General features: G+C 44.1%; 1 protein-coding gene across 1 annotated transcript; it reads right to left on the minus strand.

The window, feature by feature from the left end:
- Positions 1-2,251: 2,251 nt before the first annotated feature.
- Positions 2,252-14,643, minus strand: xkr6a (XK, Kell blood group complex subunit-related family, member 6a). Its single transcript, XM_079336112.1, has 4 exons — positions 13,442-14,643; positions 8,330-8,526; positions 7,207-7,624; positions 2,252-4,783 (listed from the first exon to the last, which is right to left on the minus strand). The coding sequence occupies exons 1-4, from the start codon at positions 14,026-14,028 to the stop codon at positions 4,279-4,281; spliced, it is 1,707 nt and encodes a 568-aa protein (XP_079192238.1). The 5' UTR covers positions 14,029-14,643; the 3' UTR covers positions 2,252-4,278.
- Between the last annotated feature and the right edge of the window lie 3,834 nt (positions 14,644-18,477).

Consider the following 18,477-nt stretch of genomic DNA (forward strand, 5'->3'; position numbering starts at 1 on the left):
TAGAGGAAAACGTGCTAACACAGTATTCTGTTTTCCTTTTATTCCTGTGCTCTGAAACACTGAACACATGCTTCGTGTACAGTGTGTCCAGATCAGAGTGTAATAAAAAGTAACACCACCCTCCTTATCTTCATCTTTTACAGTTCACTCTGTTTTAAGATTTTGTTTTGTGGGCCTTTATAAGAGAGACAGGACAGTGGATTAGATTCCAACCCATGTGCCCTGCTTCATGGACTACAGCTTCCATATATGGGGTGTGCGAACGACCAGGGTGAGATTACAATATTTAAAAAACCAAAAAAAAACCCAACTTCAATTGTGTAGCTGATAAGGCATTGTAGCTTTTGTGTGTCACCAAGTTTGGCAGAGACAGACGGTGTTGTTGTTTTTTAGTACACTCCTGGACAGATTGACTGAATTACATGATTCAGTCAATCCGAATGTGAAACACTTGATCTATTTGGCTAAATCTTTCATACCACTGTGACCACAACTTTACAAAAAACCATCCAGCTTTACTCAATAGCACCATATGAACATTGTTCCCAAATTATAAAGGGGTAAGGGATTATTGGACGTTAGTGTGAGTGTGTGTGTTTGTGGTGAGGTAGGGATACATCCCTTTGTTGTAACAATACTTTCCACTATGTGTGTGTAGGTGTGTGTGTGTGTGTGTGTGTGTGTGTGTGTACTAGTTATGTCTCCCTGCTGTGGGGTAGGACCCTGTGTGCATGCATTTGTGTTTGTGATTATGTGAGCGTGTACACTAAGCACATCTCCTTGCGTCGGAGACTTGCATAGCTTCAGCGGGACATGAAGAGCAATTGCCCGTTTGGACGGAGCCTTTGGCACAGCCTTGGCCGATAACTGAAGGCAGTACTCAAGTTGCACCATAGAATACAAAGGGACAATCTGCCCTTATTGCACCATAAGTACATGTGTGTTTCATATTTGCACCATATGAAGTGGGATTAGCAGCCAATTGACTCTGTCGCTTGAGCATGTTGCACCATATGAACACCAGTGTTGCTGCTTCTGTTGCGTGTTCACACCTTGTGAAACTACTGAATACTTTGCAGCAAATTCACTATTCTGTCTGATTTTATCTGCTAGCACCACAGAAAAGAAATGTAAGCTCAACCTATCCTGTTCCTCAAACTGAAAGGGATACCTCAACATTTTTTTGGGTTAGTTTCCTTTTTTTTTTTTTTAAGACTGCAGCATTCTGTTAATATTAATTCAGATTGATCACTCAGTCTTTCGCAGGTGTTTCCAATGAGGGTTGTAACACAACTCTGAGGGGGTCATAAGGTCTTGAACCGGCTCATATAGCTTCTGATCTGCTAAAACTTTTCAGTTAATACGAGATCAAGTTATGTAGCGTAAGTCGGTGTTTCAAAGATTTGAAAATACAGAAAAAAAAATCTGATGGTTGTTAAGGTAAAAAGAAATGAGTTAACCAACTCAATTCCTCAGACTTAACAGCTCATGGTTGAGTGGGTAATTTAGACCAATTGCCTCATATCGAAGTGTCCTGAAAGCCCATAATCGCCTGTTTCCTACTCCACACTCACTCGACTGTTAGGACACAATTAGCAACATGCTAACAGTCTGATCACGTGACGCACTTTGGATCCGAGCTAAATGAAAAAAAGCTTTTATCAAGCTGAAAGGAATTCATCAATAATGTACATCCATGTATTACTAATGCAGCTAATTTGCTTTTTAAACAATATTTGACTATGCACTACATTACAGTCACTTAAATGTTGATACCGCTAATTGACTGGCTAGCTTGCTTTTGGATCGTATGAGAGCTGCAAAGCATTGTGGGGCAGTTTAATATGACGTGGGCGCTCACGTTTCATACTTAAAAATTCAGGCAGATCTGGCATAACATCTTGCATAACAAGATGGCATCCACGAGATTGCATAATATGATTGCGGATTTTTCTACATACTCGACATTTTGTCGGAATAGTATGAAAGTATGCGATTTAGGGCAGAGTTAAAATCTTTCTGGTGTTTTTGTTGTGAGTCTAACGATTGAGAAACGAGCCAGAAACATTGACAATCACAGGTGGACACCACTTGAGTTCGATTTTTTTTTAAAACTTTGATACACCTGGGTAGAAAATCGAAGGTTTATATTTCCCAAACAATGTTGAAGTATCCCTTTCAATGCTCTTTCAACTGGTCTACCCTCTTGAACAGCAGTATAACAAGCATATGTAGATTTGTGTTTCTTCCAAAAACCGCGTTTTCACCGGCCGCCATGTAAGTGTTAAGGCAAGCCGCCTGACAGCGAGTGATTTCAGGAGCAGTGTTCCTGTCAACAGGCTGATGACTGATAACTCAGCTCAGTTGTTGCTGCCAGTGTAACAGCTTGGATTACAGGGATAAACAAACCCAAAAAAATAAATAATGAGCCATACATCACAGCTCAGCCGTGGGTGGCTTCTGAGGACTTGATATTGGACGCTTTTCAGGGGAAGACAAGTCATCGAGATGGAGGTGACGATTGAAGTCCAAAACTGTTTTAAACCAGCTTCAGTGGCAGCACCCTGCTAGCGTGGGAACAACATAATTAAGACATCACACACTGGTGGGAGCTGCTAGACAAAAATCTGAATTAATTAGTCTTGTGTGTTTGTTATTTCCTCCGTAAAGAAGGACATGCTTTTCATTTTTTTTCATGGAAGGCTTGAAGTTTAGAATAAACATGGAATTGGCCACATCGGTTTGGTAAGATGAGTCAGTATTAAAGATCTTAACAAAGTGATTTAACAACATATCAAGCAACAGTTATCCATCTTCTTCTAAGCTGCTTCCACTTTGATCTCCATTTCCATTAGCTTCTAACTGTCACGCATACATGCTTAGATTTTGTATTTATAACGAAATAGACATTTTGGTAAACTGATTTGCTTTCTGTCTGACAGGAATGGGGCCAATCTTTTGTCTCTCTGGCTAGACAGGCCTGATTAGCATCATCATAAATACCCGTAGATAGTTTTTTTTCATCCAGCCAAAGTTTTGAAATCCATCCACCGGCACTTCTTGATTATTAGCAACTTTTTTTTTTTTGACTTTGTAAGACTCCCTGTGCGCTGCCAAGGAAAAGATTTAGCAGGAAAGTCACTTTATAATCTTGGCTTGTCATTTTTACATTCCTGTTGGTGTACATACTTAGCAAATAAGCTACGCACGCCATGTTATTGAAGCAGTTCTCTGGGTGATTTCTTTAACTGTTAACACTCCAAGGCAAGTTGATACCCCAGCTTTCAATTTCACACGAAACTTACATGAGCTAATCATTTAATTGCTCTAGCAAGTCTCAAGATAACAGAATCTGATTGATCCATTGACTGTATATGAAGATGGACATATCAACAGCCTCATGGAGTTGAAGCCAAAACATTGAGAGCTCCCCCTGCTGACTCGCTGCAATATAGGTCATAAACCCCGCCTCCACCATGTTAGCAGATGGAGGCTGGGTCTAACTGGAATATTCAAATATGTGTCAGACATTTTTTTTCCTCAAATCTAGATTCTGTGGTGAAAGTTAGAATTATCACGCTGGGACGTTTTGTTTTTAAGAGTTATTTGGTGAAAACATATACACTCCCGACATTTGACTACACTAACAACAAGTTCACAAACTCATTTTATTACAATTGTTGTTTCTTGCTTTTTCTTGCTCTGTGTCGCACTTTTCTTTTTTATTCTTCTCCGAATTTCCTCCAGGGATTAATAAAATATTTCTGATTCTGATACTGGGACCTGTGAGAGTGTGAGCGATGCAATGTAAATGGCATGCAGTGGTCAAAGACTCCTGTGTCACAATTGGCGCTCACGTTTCATTTTTTTTTTTTTGTCCTGTACCTTCCTCACAGCTAACACCGGAGGTATTGGATGAAATCACTGAGAATCACTGAGACTAGATGAACGGTGACCAGAAATGTTGAAAAGAGAGAAGTACAGATGGATGAGAGGAGGAAAAAGAAGGACTCGCGCTGAAGCAGCTTGTTGAGTCATGGCCATGGGACTTGCAGGTCAGAGGGACCCACAAGGACTGTGTTTGTGTGTGTGTTTGTGTGTGTGTGTTTTCTCAGTGTGCTTGTATAAGTGTGACAGATTGCTTTAGTGCCTGTGTGCTTGCATCACGTGCCAATTTGAGCTTGTGAGAATGTGTTTCTAAATCTCCTCTAAACATGTATACAAACACATCTTTGTGGTGCATATGTGCTCATGTGTATGTGCCAACTTGTTTGTGTGTCAGAGTGAGGACTCATACTGCAACAGTTCATAGAGCAGAGGTCCATCACGGTAACGGATGCCCACAGCAGCTGGCGTAATGTACTGCAGGATGTTTATAGTCCTCCGCAGACGCCTGTCAACATAATGGGCGTCCCAGGCTGGGTAACGCTTCCTGGGCATGTCGATCTTTATAAGTGGACCCTCTGGTTTGGAGGTGGGAGGAGCCGACCTCACCTGGAAGACGGGGAGACACGTCTCGGCCACATCCTCTTCTGTCTGGGACTTGGCCATGTGGGCAGGCGTGGGTGGGGCAGTGGGCGGAGCAGATGGTGGGAGGGGGAGTCCCCAGAGCAGCTGGGCGCAGCAGGAAGAGGCGGGGCTTGGCTGGAGGTGGGCCGTGGCGGGGTGCAGGAAGCCGTAGTACAGCAACATGACCAGGACGCCACAGGCGAATGTCAGGTAGACACTGCACAGTGCTGGGACAGCGTAGGAGTCGGTCAACACTGGGTCCCTGTAGGCGTACCTGCAGCACAGAGTCGATGTTAATCAACAGATTTGAGGATTGCTACTGATATACAGTAAGTCACCAAGATTACAGAGGTTATTTGTAAGTTTTTGCAGCATTGTTTCAAGTACATTGTGTGAATGTGATCAGATGGGGCCCCATTAGGGAGGTTCACTGTCATTGCAAAATTTGTACATTTTGAAGCAATGCTGTGGTTTAAGGTTGTCAGTGGTTGGGGGGCCCCCTACTGGCCTGGGGCCCCAAGTAGTTGCCTGTCGTGCCTGTTGACAAGCAGCACCTCTGATCACATATAGAACTGTCGTCGATGGGGCCCCCTTAGGGAGGTTCTGTACTGTCATTGCAAAATTTACACATTTTCGGTTACTTCTTTGGTGCAAAGTTTGTCAGCTCTTTGGGGCCCCAATACTGGTCTGGGGCCCAAAGCAGTTGCCTGTCTAACAAGCGATGCCCTTTTAGCTAAACTCAAATTTTTAGCTAAGTTGACCATCAAAAGTAAGAAATATTAAAATGATTTGGCTGAAAATATGTCATTTCAACGGGCTCTAACATGCCAATCCTTTAAACACCAATCTGTGTAATATTCTTGGTGAGTCTCTCCTTGTTCAAGGATATGTTTTGGAGTCTTGAGGTGCGGTTTTACATGCTGCATTATGTAGGTTGTGCTATTTGTGTAGTTTGTCAGCCTCTTTCAATATTTGCACACCCTCTTTATGCCTTGACTGTTTTCAACTCACATTGCATCACAATAAAAACCTGAAATCTTCACTTCGTGACAATGATTTTGAATTGTCTTGCGAGGTATCACCACATCCTTATGTACCACACTTATGCAGTTTGTTAACATCAATGTCCTCCATCATTAGCAGCTCCACCCAATTGGATCTTCCCAGTGTAAACAATCTTTAAAAAGCAGGTCACAAACATGTACTTCCTTTTGCTTATAAGGTGAAATACTTTTCTAAAGCAACTGGATATTGTTTGATTCCAACAAAATGTGCTCAAACAGAAGAAATGGCAAATCTGCTGGGGACTATTTCCAGCAGCACATCCATCCACATTTGCAGCTTTTGTATGCGCTTGGGGCAGCAGGACGGTTTATGTGGGATTAAGTCAAACAAACTGCAGTGTGTGTGTTCGAGTCATCACCCAGTGCAATAATGTTGCTCACTGGTGTGTTTTTAATATGTGATGAACAACATTTAAGCTCTATGGCACAGTGGAATAAAAACTATCCGGATTTGGACATGCAATGCTTTTGTGTACAAGAAGACAAATAAACAGCGTCACCAGAACTATATTAAAAAAGGGAGTTTTTACATCTGTGTCAGAGTTTCATTCATTTCTAGAGAAGGGTAATAGGACATTGGTAGCAAAAAAACAAATAGCCTTGCACTAACACATCAATTTAAGGTCTGTTTGTCATTTTTCCAAAGCCATGCAGTGGTGAGTGAGGGATTTTGGTTTTTAAAGTGAAGAGATGCGTGATACGCTGAAATAAGTGTTCATAAAAGTGGACGAGGATAACGTAAGAAATGTAGCTTACTCTTATGTTAAAGTAAAGCAAGACTTATTTCTAAAAAAGAAATCTTCACTTTGAGCTTTCAAACTAGATTGGTAAAATGTGCCTCGGATGAGACACCTATCCAGACCCGGAGCCGATCCCAGCTGTTATTGGGCGAGAGGCTTGGACTTTTTGCCAGTTGACCACAGGGCTGACATATAAGCCCCGTTTCCACCAAGCGGTCCGCTATGGATCAGTACAGTTTGGTATGGTAAAGCTTGATCCTGATTGCGTTTCCACAGCCAACCGTGCCATATTTGGTAAACGGCGTGTAAGCAGGATGCCGATAGCTGCGTCAGATCGTAACAGCTAAGCGCTAAGCGCTACCCCGCCAATAAATTCAAAAAAGGAGAAAAATACGACTCAATCAACAAAACCAACGATGGAAGACATCCTATAATTCATCGACTCTGTCATTGGCATGTGGCGAAAGCAACGATTCTTTTGACCAATCAATGGACTTCAATGTTTAGCTCCACCTTTTTGGATCGGATTGATATACTTGGCACCCCAACAGAAGTGTACCAAAGAGTAGGACAGAACGGGTCGGTAATTTGGGGATCTTTCCCGACTTTAATCTATGGAAACACTGCAAAATGCGTTCCGAACCGGGACAAACCAAACTCGTGGAAATGGGGCTTTAGAGACAGACAACCAGTAACACCTACAGATTTATTTATTAATTTAGAATCACAATTTAACCTAACAAGCATGTCTTCGGACTCAAGACATAAAAATCTACCAATTCCGCCTTCTTCTCTATTTCTTTACTGATGTTAAATAACATGCATCAATTTAAGAGATTAAAGGAAGAGCGAATAGTGATATAAAAAAATGACATGTTGCTACTATGACTCACCACAGCCCGGTGAGGATGGTGTTCTCTGCCAGCACCACGATGTAGTACGCCACCATCCGATAGCGTGTCTGCCCTTCCTTCACGTTAAACCAGCAGAAGATGTACACAATGCCAACCACCATATTGAAGAGCACCTCCTCCCACTTGGACATGCAGAAGTCTGTACCTCCATGCACTACCCAGAAAGCCATGGCGCACCAGTGCATGACCACAAAGATGCCGAAGTAGATGTGGAAGAGGGAGGCGAAGAGGGCAAGCGAGAGGACGCGGGACGAGATGGTGAACAGGCGCCAGAAGAGGTGCAGCAGTGCCCCGCGGTAGCTCATGCTGCGCTGGTCGTCACGAGAATCTCGCAGCAGTTTGTGGTAGGAGGCCAGAACCCAGGCGAGAGACAAGAGCGAGCCCAGCGAAGAGATACCTGCGGAGATATCGGAAGGTCACAAAGACAGAGGAAACACAATAAAAGCGATGGGTTATTTGGATGCTTCTTTAGTTTCTTGGGTAAAAGTGTAATCAACGCTTATGAAGCGAGAAGTGCATCACCACATTCTATGACTCATCTGAGCTTTTTTGTGTAGCAATGCGTGTTTGTTCTTAAAAAAGAAATACTGTAGAGTGTGACACCTCAGAATCATAAGCGATGACGCTCATCGGTATGAAACTCGAATTAAAAGTTATTTTTAATGGCCCAGCTGCCGTGTGTATCCACCCCCTTACGGTAGTCATATATTTGCATTTAAGTAAAAGGTGTCTCAAAACTCCAGAGTGATAGAAAGGGATGAATAACAGCAGTTGGTGGCCGCCAAGATGATACATTTCCTTGATGAATAAGAAGCAGGCGGCTGGAGGATTGTGGCTGGCACATCCCCCAAATCACCTATGATTGTGCAGATTTTTTAGGACTACCTTGAAAAAAAAAAAAAAAAAACCAGAGTGAAAATCCAAAAGCAGCACCATCTGCAGCCACAAATCCCTGAGTGTGATGTGTGCAAAATGGCTCATTACTGTTTGTGCATTGTGGGCATCATGAAAACACGGTGTTAAGTTAGCAAAACTGGCAGGAAGTTAGAAGTTGAGTTTTCTCCGAACAACCAAAGTGTGACGATCTCTTAACTCCACGTACACTGCAGAGTCTCGGCTCGGTTCTCCTGGATCATGATGCAGAGCTGCAGGACCAGCTGTGGCGCCGACTCCAGGAAAGTCTCCAGCAGTCGCAGCATGTTGACGTCTGCATACTCGAACATCATGGCCCAGTACCAGCGCCGCTGGTGCTCCTTCTGCCGACGTGACATGAGGCCCAGGTACAGCGTCCTGATGTACCTGAAGGGGATCATTAGTCAATCTAATTAATACATTCACAACCTTCAAATCTAAATGTTTGGACTCAGTAAATCTTCAACTTATTTTGTCACTTTTGATGAATTCTGTATTTTGTAACTTTGCTTTAAAATTTCAGCAAAACTAAGATCTGATGTAATAGAATCTTTAAATCTGACATGGTTAATGTGTCTTGGCCTCATTGTAAATGAATGTCATGCCCAGGGCCACAGCATTGCCTCAAAATGTACAAATTTTGCAATGACAGTGAACCTCCCTAATGGGGCCCCATCTTACAGCACTCACTCTCAATGCCCTGTTAAGTGTTGCATGCATTATTGCTGTGAAAATAATGAGGAATTCTGGTTGGAGGGGCCCCCAATAGATGTTTGCCTAAGGCCCCGACAGAACCCTGTGTCTGAAATTTACTTGGTTTTGATTATTTTGTTTTTTACACATACAGGCTTCTAACACCTTCTTTTTTGGTTGTGTCAATCAATCAACACCTCATAGGTGTTAATCAAGTAACACAATTATAGTCAAACATATCCATTTCCTTTTCAGTGTTACTGTGTTTTTCCAAATTAAAGGGAACAATGATTGAAGAATTATTTGGGTAGCCTGAGTGGCTACCAACCCACAAGACGTGCAATAAATCCACCCAGTCCTTTGTTTGGGTTCTGCCTTAAGTCTAACAACACAGAGAAAGACACTCTGTTTAAACTGTTCTCAACTTGTGACATCACAAGTTGGATTCTGGACCAAAATTCCCTCCCCTCACAAGTTTTCTCCACGCCCAAGCTGAAAGCAAAAATGTTTTTATGCATATATGAATGCAACACCGATGGCAAAGATAATTCAAAGTCCTGGCTGGCAAATCTTTCCATCCAGAAATAAACAGCCAAAATGAACAGTTGAAGGAGACACCGTGTTCTCCCTGCTGATCTGCACCTAAAAAACACGCCAAACAACAAATATCTCACGCTGCTCTTCTTCCTTGCACTTCTGATCTTGCTCTATTAATAGCCCAAGCTTTGATCATTGTCTTATCGTGTAGAGAAGATTTGATCTATATTAACTGGGAGATTTTTCTCTCTGGGAAACTACAGCACATGTGGGTGGGATGTAGGCAGAGATCTCAATTAAAATGGCCTCAAGCACTCACGAGTTTGTGAGTATGTGTGCGCGGAGAAGAAGTGTGTATGTCCATATGTTCATGTGGGCAAATGTATTCTATTGATCCTGCCTCCCCGTGTGCGCAATAACACTGTACTCTATGTTCAGTGATGTCATTGAGTGTGTGTGTGTGCTCTTTTGAATTATGTATGACTTTGCATGCATGTACAAAAAATTACAGCCAACTGGTTCAGAACATACAAGCTTAATTCATAACACATAAATAATACACTGGAAGCCACAGGAAGCGCGTCCATGTGCACGCACGCCGCTCATATTCACACATAATCTCTGGCTTGATGCAGAGGCTGGGCATGCGAAGGCACTCAGGCTGCCAATCACAGGAGCACTTCTGGCTAATTAATGATGTAGCGACACAAAGATGAGAGACGGCTGAAAAACTCAGAGTGTTGATTGCTTCCTCTTTTCCCACACGTGGCATGAAACACTCCACCATGTGGGTTTTAATGACATTTGATGTTTCAGTATTCGGGAAATATGACGTACAGTATACAATTTGTCTCACAGCATCTCTAATTCATGACTCCTCATGGTGTTGGTAAAAACATGAATGAGGGTAATGTGAGGAAAGGTAAATAGGCAGGACGCCGGTAGCTATAATGGTTCCCGCTCACCAGAAAAACCACGGCCACATTTGCCAAATGCTGGTGGATATCAGCAGTAGCATGTAACACTCCTAATAGCCACTTTGGCAGGTTGAGTTATTAATATAATTGTGGTCCTCTCAAAAGGAATCCGAAATGATAAACTCATCTAACGTGAGACTAAAACACGACGACTCCAATGAGAACTACCGGCACACAGCGCCGACCCACCAGATCTGTTTGTGAAGCCTGCTGCCTTTGAGCTTGCACGGCTCGTGACCGACGACGAACAGAACACGGAAGAAAAAGACTGTTCAACGAAAGTGGACGTCAGGTAGAGAGTGGGTATGTACTTAGAAGGAGTGGTACATTTTGCTGGTTGCAAATCTAGTTCAGGTAAAACGTCATTTCCCAATTACAAAATTGTGGCTTGTGAAAATTCCGAGTGACTCGTAACTCTGGAAACCACGAGCCACAGAGGCTGGTAAGCAAGAGAGTCAAAAGCCCTTGATTTTTCGCAATAATAATTAACCAATTAACAAACATACTGTATAGGCGTCATACATGCAATGTTTTTTTTCTTTCTGATGCTTATAACCTGCTACCTATACCAAGGTGATAATTGTGGCTTGTGAAAATTCTGAGTGGCTCGTAAATCTGGGAACCACGAGCCACAGTGGCTAGTGAGCAAAAAAGTTAAAAGCACTTGATTCTCACAATAAATCAACCAGTTAGTAAACATGCTCCAAACATGCAATGTTTTGTTTTTTTTAAACTTTCGTTCTGATGCTTATAACCTGCTACCTATTACCAAAGGTGATAAATCGTCAATAGATTTGGGATTAGACAAAGCAGCGTCCTCTGTGAAGGTTAGTGTCGACAGTGTGATATGTGCTTCTCTTAAAGGCCTCGGGTTCCTTTTTTTTTTGGCATTCAGTAAAGGCTGAATGTTAATGGACTTTTCTAGCCATCTTCCAACTCAAAGCGGCTTTTTTAAAAAACATTTTACACGTGACATTTACCCATTCACTCCACATTCACACAGTGATGGGCAGAGGCTACCCTTCACACGCCTCTGGCTTAGTAGCCCGAGCAATTTGGTGTCTTGCTTGAGGACACTTCGTCAAGCTAGGGATGGAACCCTCGACCTTCAGGTTGGAAGATTGACTGACTGTTATTGTGTTTCAACAAATATTAACACTATTACTAACAACCGACAACGCATGGAAGGGCCATTCCTCATCACCAAACAGTTTCTTCATAAACTGTATGTTCACACTGCTTTAATGTTATATTATGTAGCTTAAAATAGGATAAACACACCAAACTGCCATTTGCCCTTGACTCAAGAACAGTGAAGGATAAATAAGCTGCATCATTTGTTTGGCTTTCTTAAAAACTGTAAACAGGAAGTCCCTGTGTATCTGTTCAGGTAAAGGATTGAGGATTTACTGTGCAGCATGGCAGGCGACCCTGGCAGGCAATTAATGCCTTTACATGGAAGGATGTGCTTTGCAACCATATGTGCCGAATACAGTACATCTTCCACGCCTCAACCCAACCCCCACCACTCTCACTCCTACGTTTCCCTCTTTTCCCTTGCTCTTTCTCTCTCCACTCCCATCCCCCCCTTACACTCTCTCTTTGTGAATGTGCAACCTTTCCTCCCTCCTCCTTCTACGACCTCACCCCCTCCTTCCCCCGGCAGCCTCTCCATCTCGAAGGCAATCTGTCTCAATCAGGCGCTACCGATTCCTTCGCTCCCAGCGCCGCCACTCCCTCTCCATCTTCCCCTCCTTCTTCCTCCTTCTCCGACTTCCTCCAGGTGGGAGAGTCCATTCTGCAGGCCGGGGAGGGTGGGAGGGGGGGGGGGGGGGGATACGGGGTGGGGTGAATGGTGGTATAGATCTGGGATTTGTGTATTAGGGGGTTAAGAGCAAAACAGATGTGCTGAACACAGCAGGGTGTACACACACATACACAGACACTCCTTGCTTTACTCTCTCTGCTGCCTGCCCAGAGGCAAGTGGACAACGTGAAGGAGGAGTCTTCTATGAGAGAGGGTGGGAGGGCTCAGAGGCTGATAAGCAAATTACTACTGCTATCAAATCCACACATGTAAAAAAAACTGAACCTAAATGAACGAAGTACTGAACGAAGAAAAAGGAAGGAATAAACAGTTGCAATAGCCAGACGTGTGTAAGACTTAAAGAGTGCACGTGTGTTTTTTCCCACCAGTGCTTTTAGCACTACATTTAGCACCTACCGATGTCCAACTATGTGTGTGTGCGTGTGTGTGTGCGTGCGTGCATGTGTGAGTGAGTACGAGAGAGGTGTGTTGCCAGAAGCACAGATGCTATTCCTCTTTGTACTCTCCATGCATGCTGACACTCACGGGAAGAGCCATGACACCGTTTTTTCCACTGGTCACACACGCAGAGCCACGCGTGACCACGCTCGCTCGCACGCGCACACACACACACACACACACACACACACACACACACACACACACACACACACACACAGCCCCAAAATCCTGCTTTAAAGTGAGGAAAAACGTTAAAGACGCTCTCCATCGTGCTGAAAGTCACTTCAGCACCACGGACAGCGCTCGATCATATCGCCTGAATTATCTTAAGTTTACATTTGTTGTGAGTAACTTTTCCAAAACTTAAACTTGACGTAAGGTGACCCTTCTGCTACCATACATTCTGAAGAGACAATACTAGTCAGTGTTGAAGGATTAACTTTGTACAAATTGACCTAAAAAAAGAAGAAAAGAAACTCTAAGATGTTACAGTTAATCAGTGTAAGAGTTTCTTCTTTTTTTTTGCCCTGTGTCTCCCTCTTTGTCTTTCTCGTCTGTCTCTCTGGATAAATCTGCCTTTTAATCCCGCTGAAGCGCATGACGAGGTCACACAGAGAGCCTTTTCCTGTCCTCACTCCACGCTTCTTCCTCCCCTGCCTGTCAGCGAGGAACACGCTTTTCTCTCTCGAGGAGCTTCATCGAGAAGACATCCCACTCTACCCATTAGCGACATTCAATGTGAGTGGAGAGAGGGAGACGAGCGTCGTCGTGACAGGTTGGGATCAGGTGTGTGTTCTTGTTTGTGTCCCCACCCTCCCCTCCCTACCTCCACACTTGTCCCAGCTGGAGAATGTGTATGGTGGCCTGCCACAACCAGATGGTAGCCAGCTGTAGACGGTCTCTACCGGGATACAGGCACCCCAGAGCGACTGTTCCCCGCTTGGTGAGCCCCTCCACCTCCCCGAGCCCCCCGCCAGTATAGTCCTGAACGAACCAGCGAAAACTCAGGATCTGGACCAGCACCGACGGCACCAACACAAAGAACAGAGTGAGGCCAAACCAGAGGAAGTCCTGCCTCTGATAGTAGTCCATGGCCAGGCACAAGTCCGTCCCAACATCCCAGAAGAAGACAAGGAGGGCGAGGATGATCCAGAGGCAGTCCAGCCACAGCTGCTCCCGAGGCGGGCAGTGAGTCTCCCGTATGCCGACCCCTCCGACCGGCTGACCACCGCCGAGCAAAGAGCCGAGGCAAGCGGAGCGGCAGCCCCAGTAGCAAGCGGAGGTGCGGCAGCACTGACAGATGTGGATCGCGGCAGAGTCCAGCGGCTCCTCAGCGTCAACATCGTACAGCTGGGCGAAACCGCCGCCGCCGTACCCGACCCCGGCTTTGCCGCCGTCCGACTGCGCGGCCATGTTCCCCTTCCCACTCCTGCCCTCCTGCGAAAAGCACGACAACCGCACCGTTTTGCTTGCTGGTGGGGCGCGGATACCACGTCACTTCCCAGATACCTGCTGTCCCCTTCCCTTTCGCTCAGCGGCGACTGCTGCGTCTCTTTTCCGCCCGGGGCGCGAGGAGCCATCAGAGCCTGCGGCCGCGCGACGGCGGCTCCCCTTCTTTCTCGTGCGCAGGAGAGACCGCCACCGGGCGCTTTCGAGAGGCTGCAGCAGCGGGTTTAGTCCAACAGCCCTGCATCATCCCGTCCTGTTCGCGCGGTCATCTAGGGCGATGGGAGGCTATGACGTAATGCATATCCCGCTGCTCTTAAGACGTTTGAGTGTTTGATTGTTTGTCTGTGGGTGAACAAAAATCCAATTCTCTCAAGTAACGACGTTTGCAAAAACACATTTCTCTTCAGTCAACCGGAGGGACTCTGACTTCTGCCTCTCACCCGCCCATACTCAGAATGCACCTGGCATCCACTCCTGCCCATGTCCGCTCCGCTCCGCTCCGCAACGCTCCTTTCCGCAGCTCCAGCCCTCTGCAGCTCCAGCTTCCCCCACTCCTCACTTTCTCTTTCACTCCGCCCTCTACTGGATAACAACTTCAACCCCGAATTCACATCTGCACGCGGACGCGCGCGCGTTCTTGCGCACTGTTCGTGCAAAAGCCCACTATTCTCTCTTGAACCATGGATGATAGGTTTTTATATTAAAAAAAATAAAAAAAATAACAATTTTCTCTTGCTAAAAGTGAAGAATCACAGGTACAACTTCTGATTCATCTCTCCACCACTCATCATTATTTTCTTCTCCTGTGCATTTCACTCTCTCTCCTTCCCATGTGTGGACTGACCCGTGGCTCTGCCAGCCTAATCAACCATAACAAACACTGTGTGTGTGTGTGTGTGTGTGTGTGTGTGTGTGTTTATGCTCCATGCCAGGCAAGCATTTAGGATTGAAGAATGTGAGAAAATGGGATGGACAGCGTGTGAGAGAGGGGTTGAAGCTAAGGGAGCTGGGAAGCCGAGAGCTCGATAATAGAGGGATGGATGAAGGAATTAGAGGAGGGATGAAAGGAGCGTGTGTACGTGTGACAGAAAGAGAGACGGAGAAAAAAAATGACTCACGCTAGGGCTGTTTCAAAGGATGAAGAGGTTACAAAGAAGAACGCACTGACTGGATGATTTAAGGATTGTTGGAGAAAAGGACGCAGCGTGAGGGATGAAGGCACATAAAGGAAAAATGGTTTTAAAGAAGGAAGAAAAAATTTATAGATTTAAAGGCTGTTAGAGTGAAGTCATAAAGGGCAGCTAGATAAGGGATTTCGGAGGATGATGAAGGTCAGGAGGATGAGAAAGAAGGGAAATTGATTGATATGCAAGTCTGAAAAGGGTTGGAGTGAAAGAGAGAAAAAACAGATAAATAATGATTCCTCTTTTGGAGATGTTGTGAGTAGGCTGTGTGTGTAAAACCTGAGGTGGAATGTAAAGACGCACAGGCTACACAAACACGTGCCTGCTCACCTGCCCTTTCACAAGCACTTTACACACGCGCGCGCACACTCTTGCTCCTCGTTCTCAGGAGCACGTTTCTGTTCTCTCTCTCTCTCTCTCTCTCTCTCTCTCTCTCTCTCTCTCTCTCTCTCTCTCTCTCTCTCTCTCTCTCTGTCCACTGGAGATTAGCCTCTCTGTTGTCATGACAACAGCAGCTGAAGGACAGGGAGAGAGGGAGTCGATGGGTGTGCAGCTCTGCCTGTTTGTGCGTACGCACGAGACAATGAGTGTTAGTGACAGAAACACCGGAGTTTTGAAAATAATAAAGGGGGCCCCCAATGAATGTTTGCCTAGGGCCCCGACAGACCATAGAAGTGCCCCTGCACAATATATAAACAGGACACTTATAGAGTTAAAACTAAATCTCATAAATGCATCATAGGTTACAGCCACAGACCAACCCTCCATGCAGTGTCTATCTAAAGGAATTAGCAGAAATGCCTGAGGACTCAAGATCAGAGGCTTATGATGGGTTGTCCTTTTTCAGGACAAAAGACGGCAGCAGCTCCTGGACTGGCAGTAAAACTCAATAGATCAAAACACTTACCTTGCGCTGAGTTGATGGGAACCAGGATGCCATGAAAAGAGAGTTTTAATTTGGCTGTGAAGGGAAGAACACCTTGATTTGTGCGATTGCTTCAAGGGACTTATGAAAATACTCACAAAAAAAAAACGCTGCAAGATATGATAACAAAAGCCATCCAATGAGCTGGACGAATGCGGCATTTCAGTTAATTAACAGAACCAGCTGCATCTTAGAATAATCTTCCATCAAACAGAAGCACAACAATTGAAAACGTGGGGAAGTAAATCATTTGGCCTCCTAAAAGAGATGACACAGTTGAAGATAAAGTGAACGCAGAAGGGAGCTGGCTACTTCAAACTCCCAAATAAAGTCCAACAGTGGTGTACATAGTAATAGTGCTATAATTTAGAACATAAAAAATATTCAAAACTACTGGGAGGAACTTCCTGTTTGTGTTGATCTTGGTGACACTGTAGCAGTGGCGATTCAAGAGTTTATTGGGGCTCTGGGCAAAAAAAAAATTTGATGGGGGGCCCCACCAAACAACCTTTCATTTTTTCATTGCCATACAGATAATTTCTCTTTATTTTCCTTCTGTGACTTTCTTTGACAAAATGTTGCTTTTAAATCCATAATGCACGAGACAACTACCTGGAATTGAGATTAATTGCTGTCAGATGGGGCCCCCCTTAGGGGTTTTTTCTACTGTCATAGCAAGATTTGCAATGGCAGCGACTTGCCACCTTCTGCGACACAGAAAGCGTAAATCCGGCAACTGATCAGGCAGAAAGCCAATCATAGGTAAAGATTTTGGGGTTGAACCAGGGGTGGCCAATCACATTTAAACAAGCCCCTAGCTACAAATTATTCTGTGGTTTTGAGACGTGACATCCTGACTGCAACAGCTAAAGAGCTGTAAATGTTAATAAGAGAATATAAACATTAAGGGCATCAGAATATATGAACGTGTGTTCCAAAACCTAGTGAAGCCAATTTTAAGGAGCTATAGAAATGTGATTTCACAGACTTGTCATGTCTTTTCATGTTCATTTTATTCAGCTCACAGACTCACAGTGACTCCTTTTTCAAATGGAAATTGATGTGTTACCGTTTTATTGCTTTTGGCAGTCCAAGAAATATACTTTTATGCTATTAGCTGTGTGCTGTCAGTGAATTTGACAACCACGAAAAGAGGGACCTCTCTGTAAAAGCAGAGAGCATTTCTTTATAAGGGTAACATGCTAATTGTGATGACTAAATATCTGAAATAAATGCATTACGTTTGTCCTTCTGGGCACACTGCAGGTGAGCCACTGCAGCGTCTGTCAGTAGCTACAGCTGTACAAAGAACGAACCAACTGCTCCATCAAATGCCTCATTTGTCATTTCGCTTGAAAAAAAAACGACAACTATCGGCCAGCTCTGTTTGTGCGTCAAAGATCACCCTACCAGATTAGTCATAAGGGGAATAAAACGTCTTTTAACTTGAGCCCCTCTGAGTCATCACAGACAATGGTTAAGCGGAGGGGGGGGGGGATCTTAAAAGAAGGATCTAACACAGTGCTGCTTTAATCAGTATTGTGATGTGAAAAGTTTCACTTAAAACCCAAAGAAAATAATCACCCAGCTCCGCGGCTCTCTGAAGCTGCTGTTTTGCATCTGTAAGCACACAGCATGACTCCAAATGAGATCTGACCCTCCATGTCTGCTGGTGGCAAGACCGGACTACCTGAAACAGTTTCAGCCAGTATCACTCTTGGGTTTAGTGAGAAAACTGAATAAAGAGACCTACAGAGTAGCTCGCACCCTATCGTAACTAAAGGAAGAAATTACAGTTTCAAATCACTTCCCCTGAATGTTGGTAATTCATTACATTCAAAATGATGTGGTACTTTAAAAAAATGGAGAGATATGTATGTTCAAGCCAAAAAATATATATACTCACATGGGGATGTATTTAAAAAGAATCAATGAAGTTGAACCAAAACTTTTTTGATAATATTAAGACCTTTAAACTAATTAGTTTAATCTGAAGTTTGATTAAAAAAAACATAATAATATTTGGGCAAAGGGAGTTTGCTTCTGTGATTGGTACAGTGCTCGCAAAGCAATACACTACTAAGTCTGTCTTTTGGCAAATATGCTAACAGGTTAGCCATAGCATTAGCAGTATATCCCTTTAATAAGTCAATTGGGCTCCAATAAAGTTGCAACAACTAAAAGTCCCATGAACACCTGTTAAAATATCTGTTTCAAAAGTAGAAATAAGCAAAAAAAAAAAAATCAAAGCAGTCTTGGTCTGAATAGTTTATGGCTTAAATGCTACACACGGGATGTCGAATG

The sequence above is a fragment of the Symphodus melops genome (assembly GCF_947650265.1).
Source record: "Symphodus melops genome assembly, chromosome: 23".
Taxonomy (NCBI): Eukaryota; Metazoa; Chordata; class Actinopteri; order Labriformes; family Labridae; genus Symphodus; species Symphodus melops.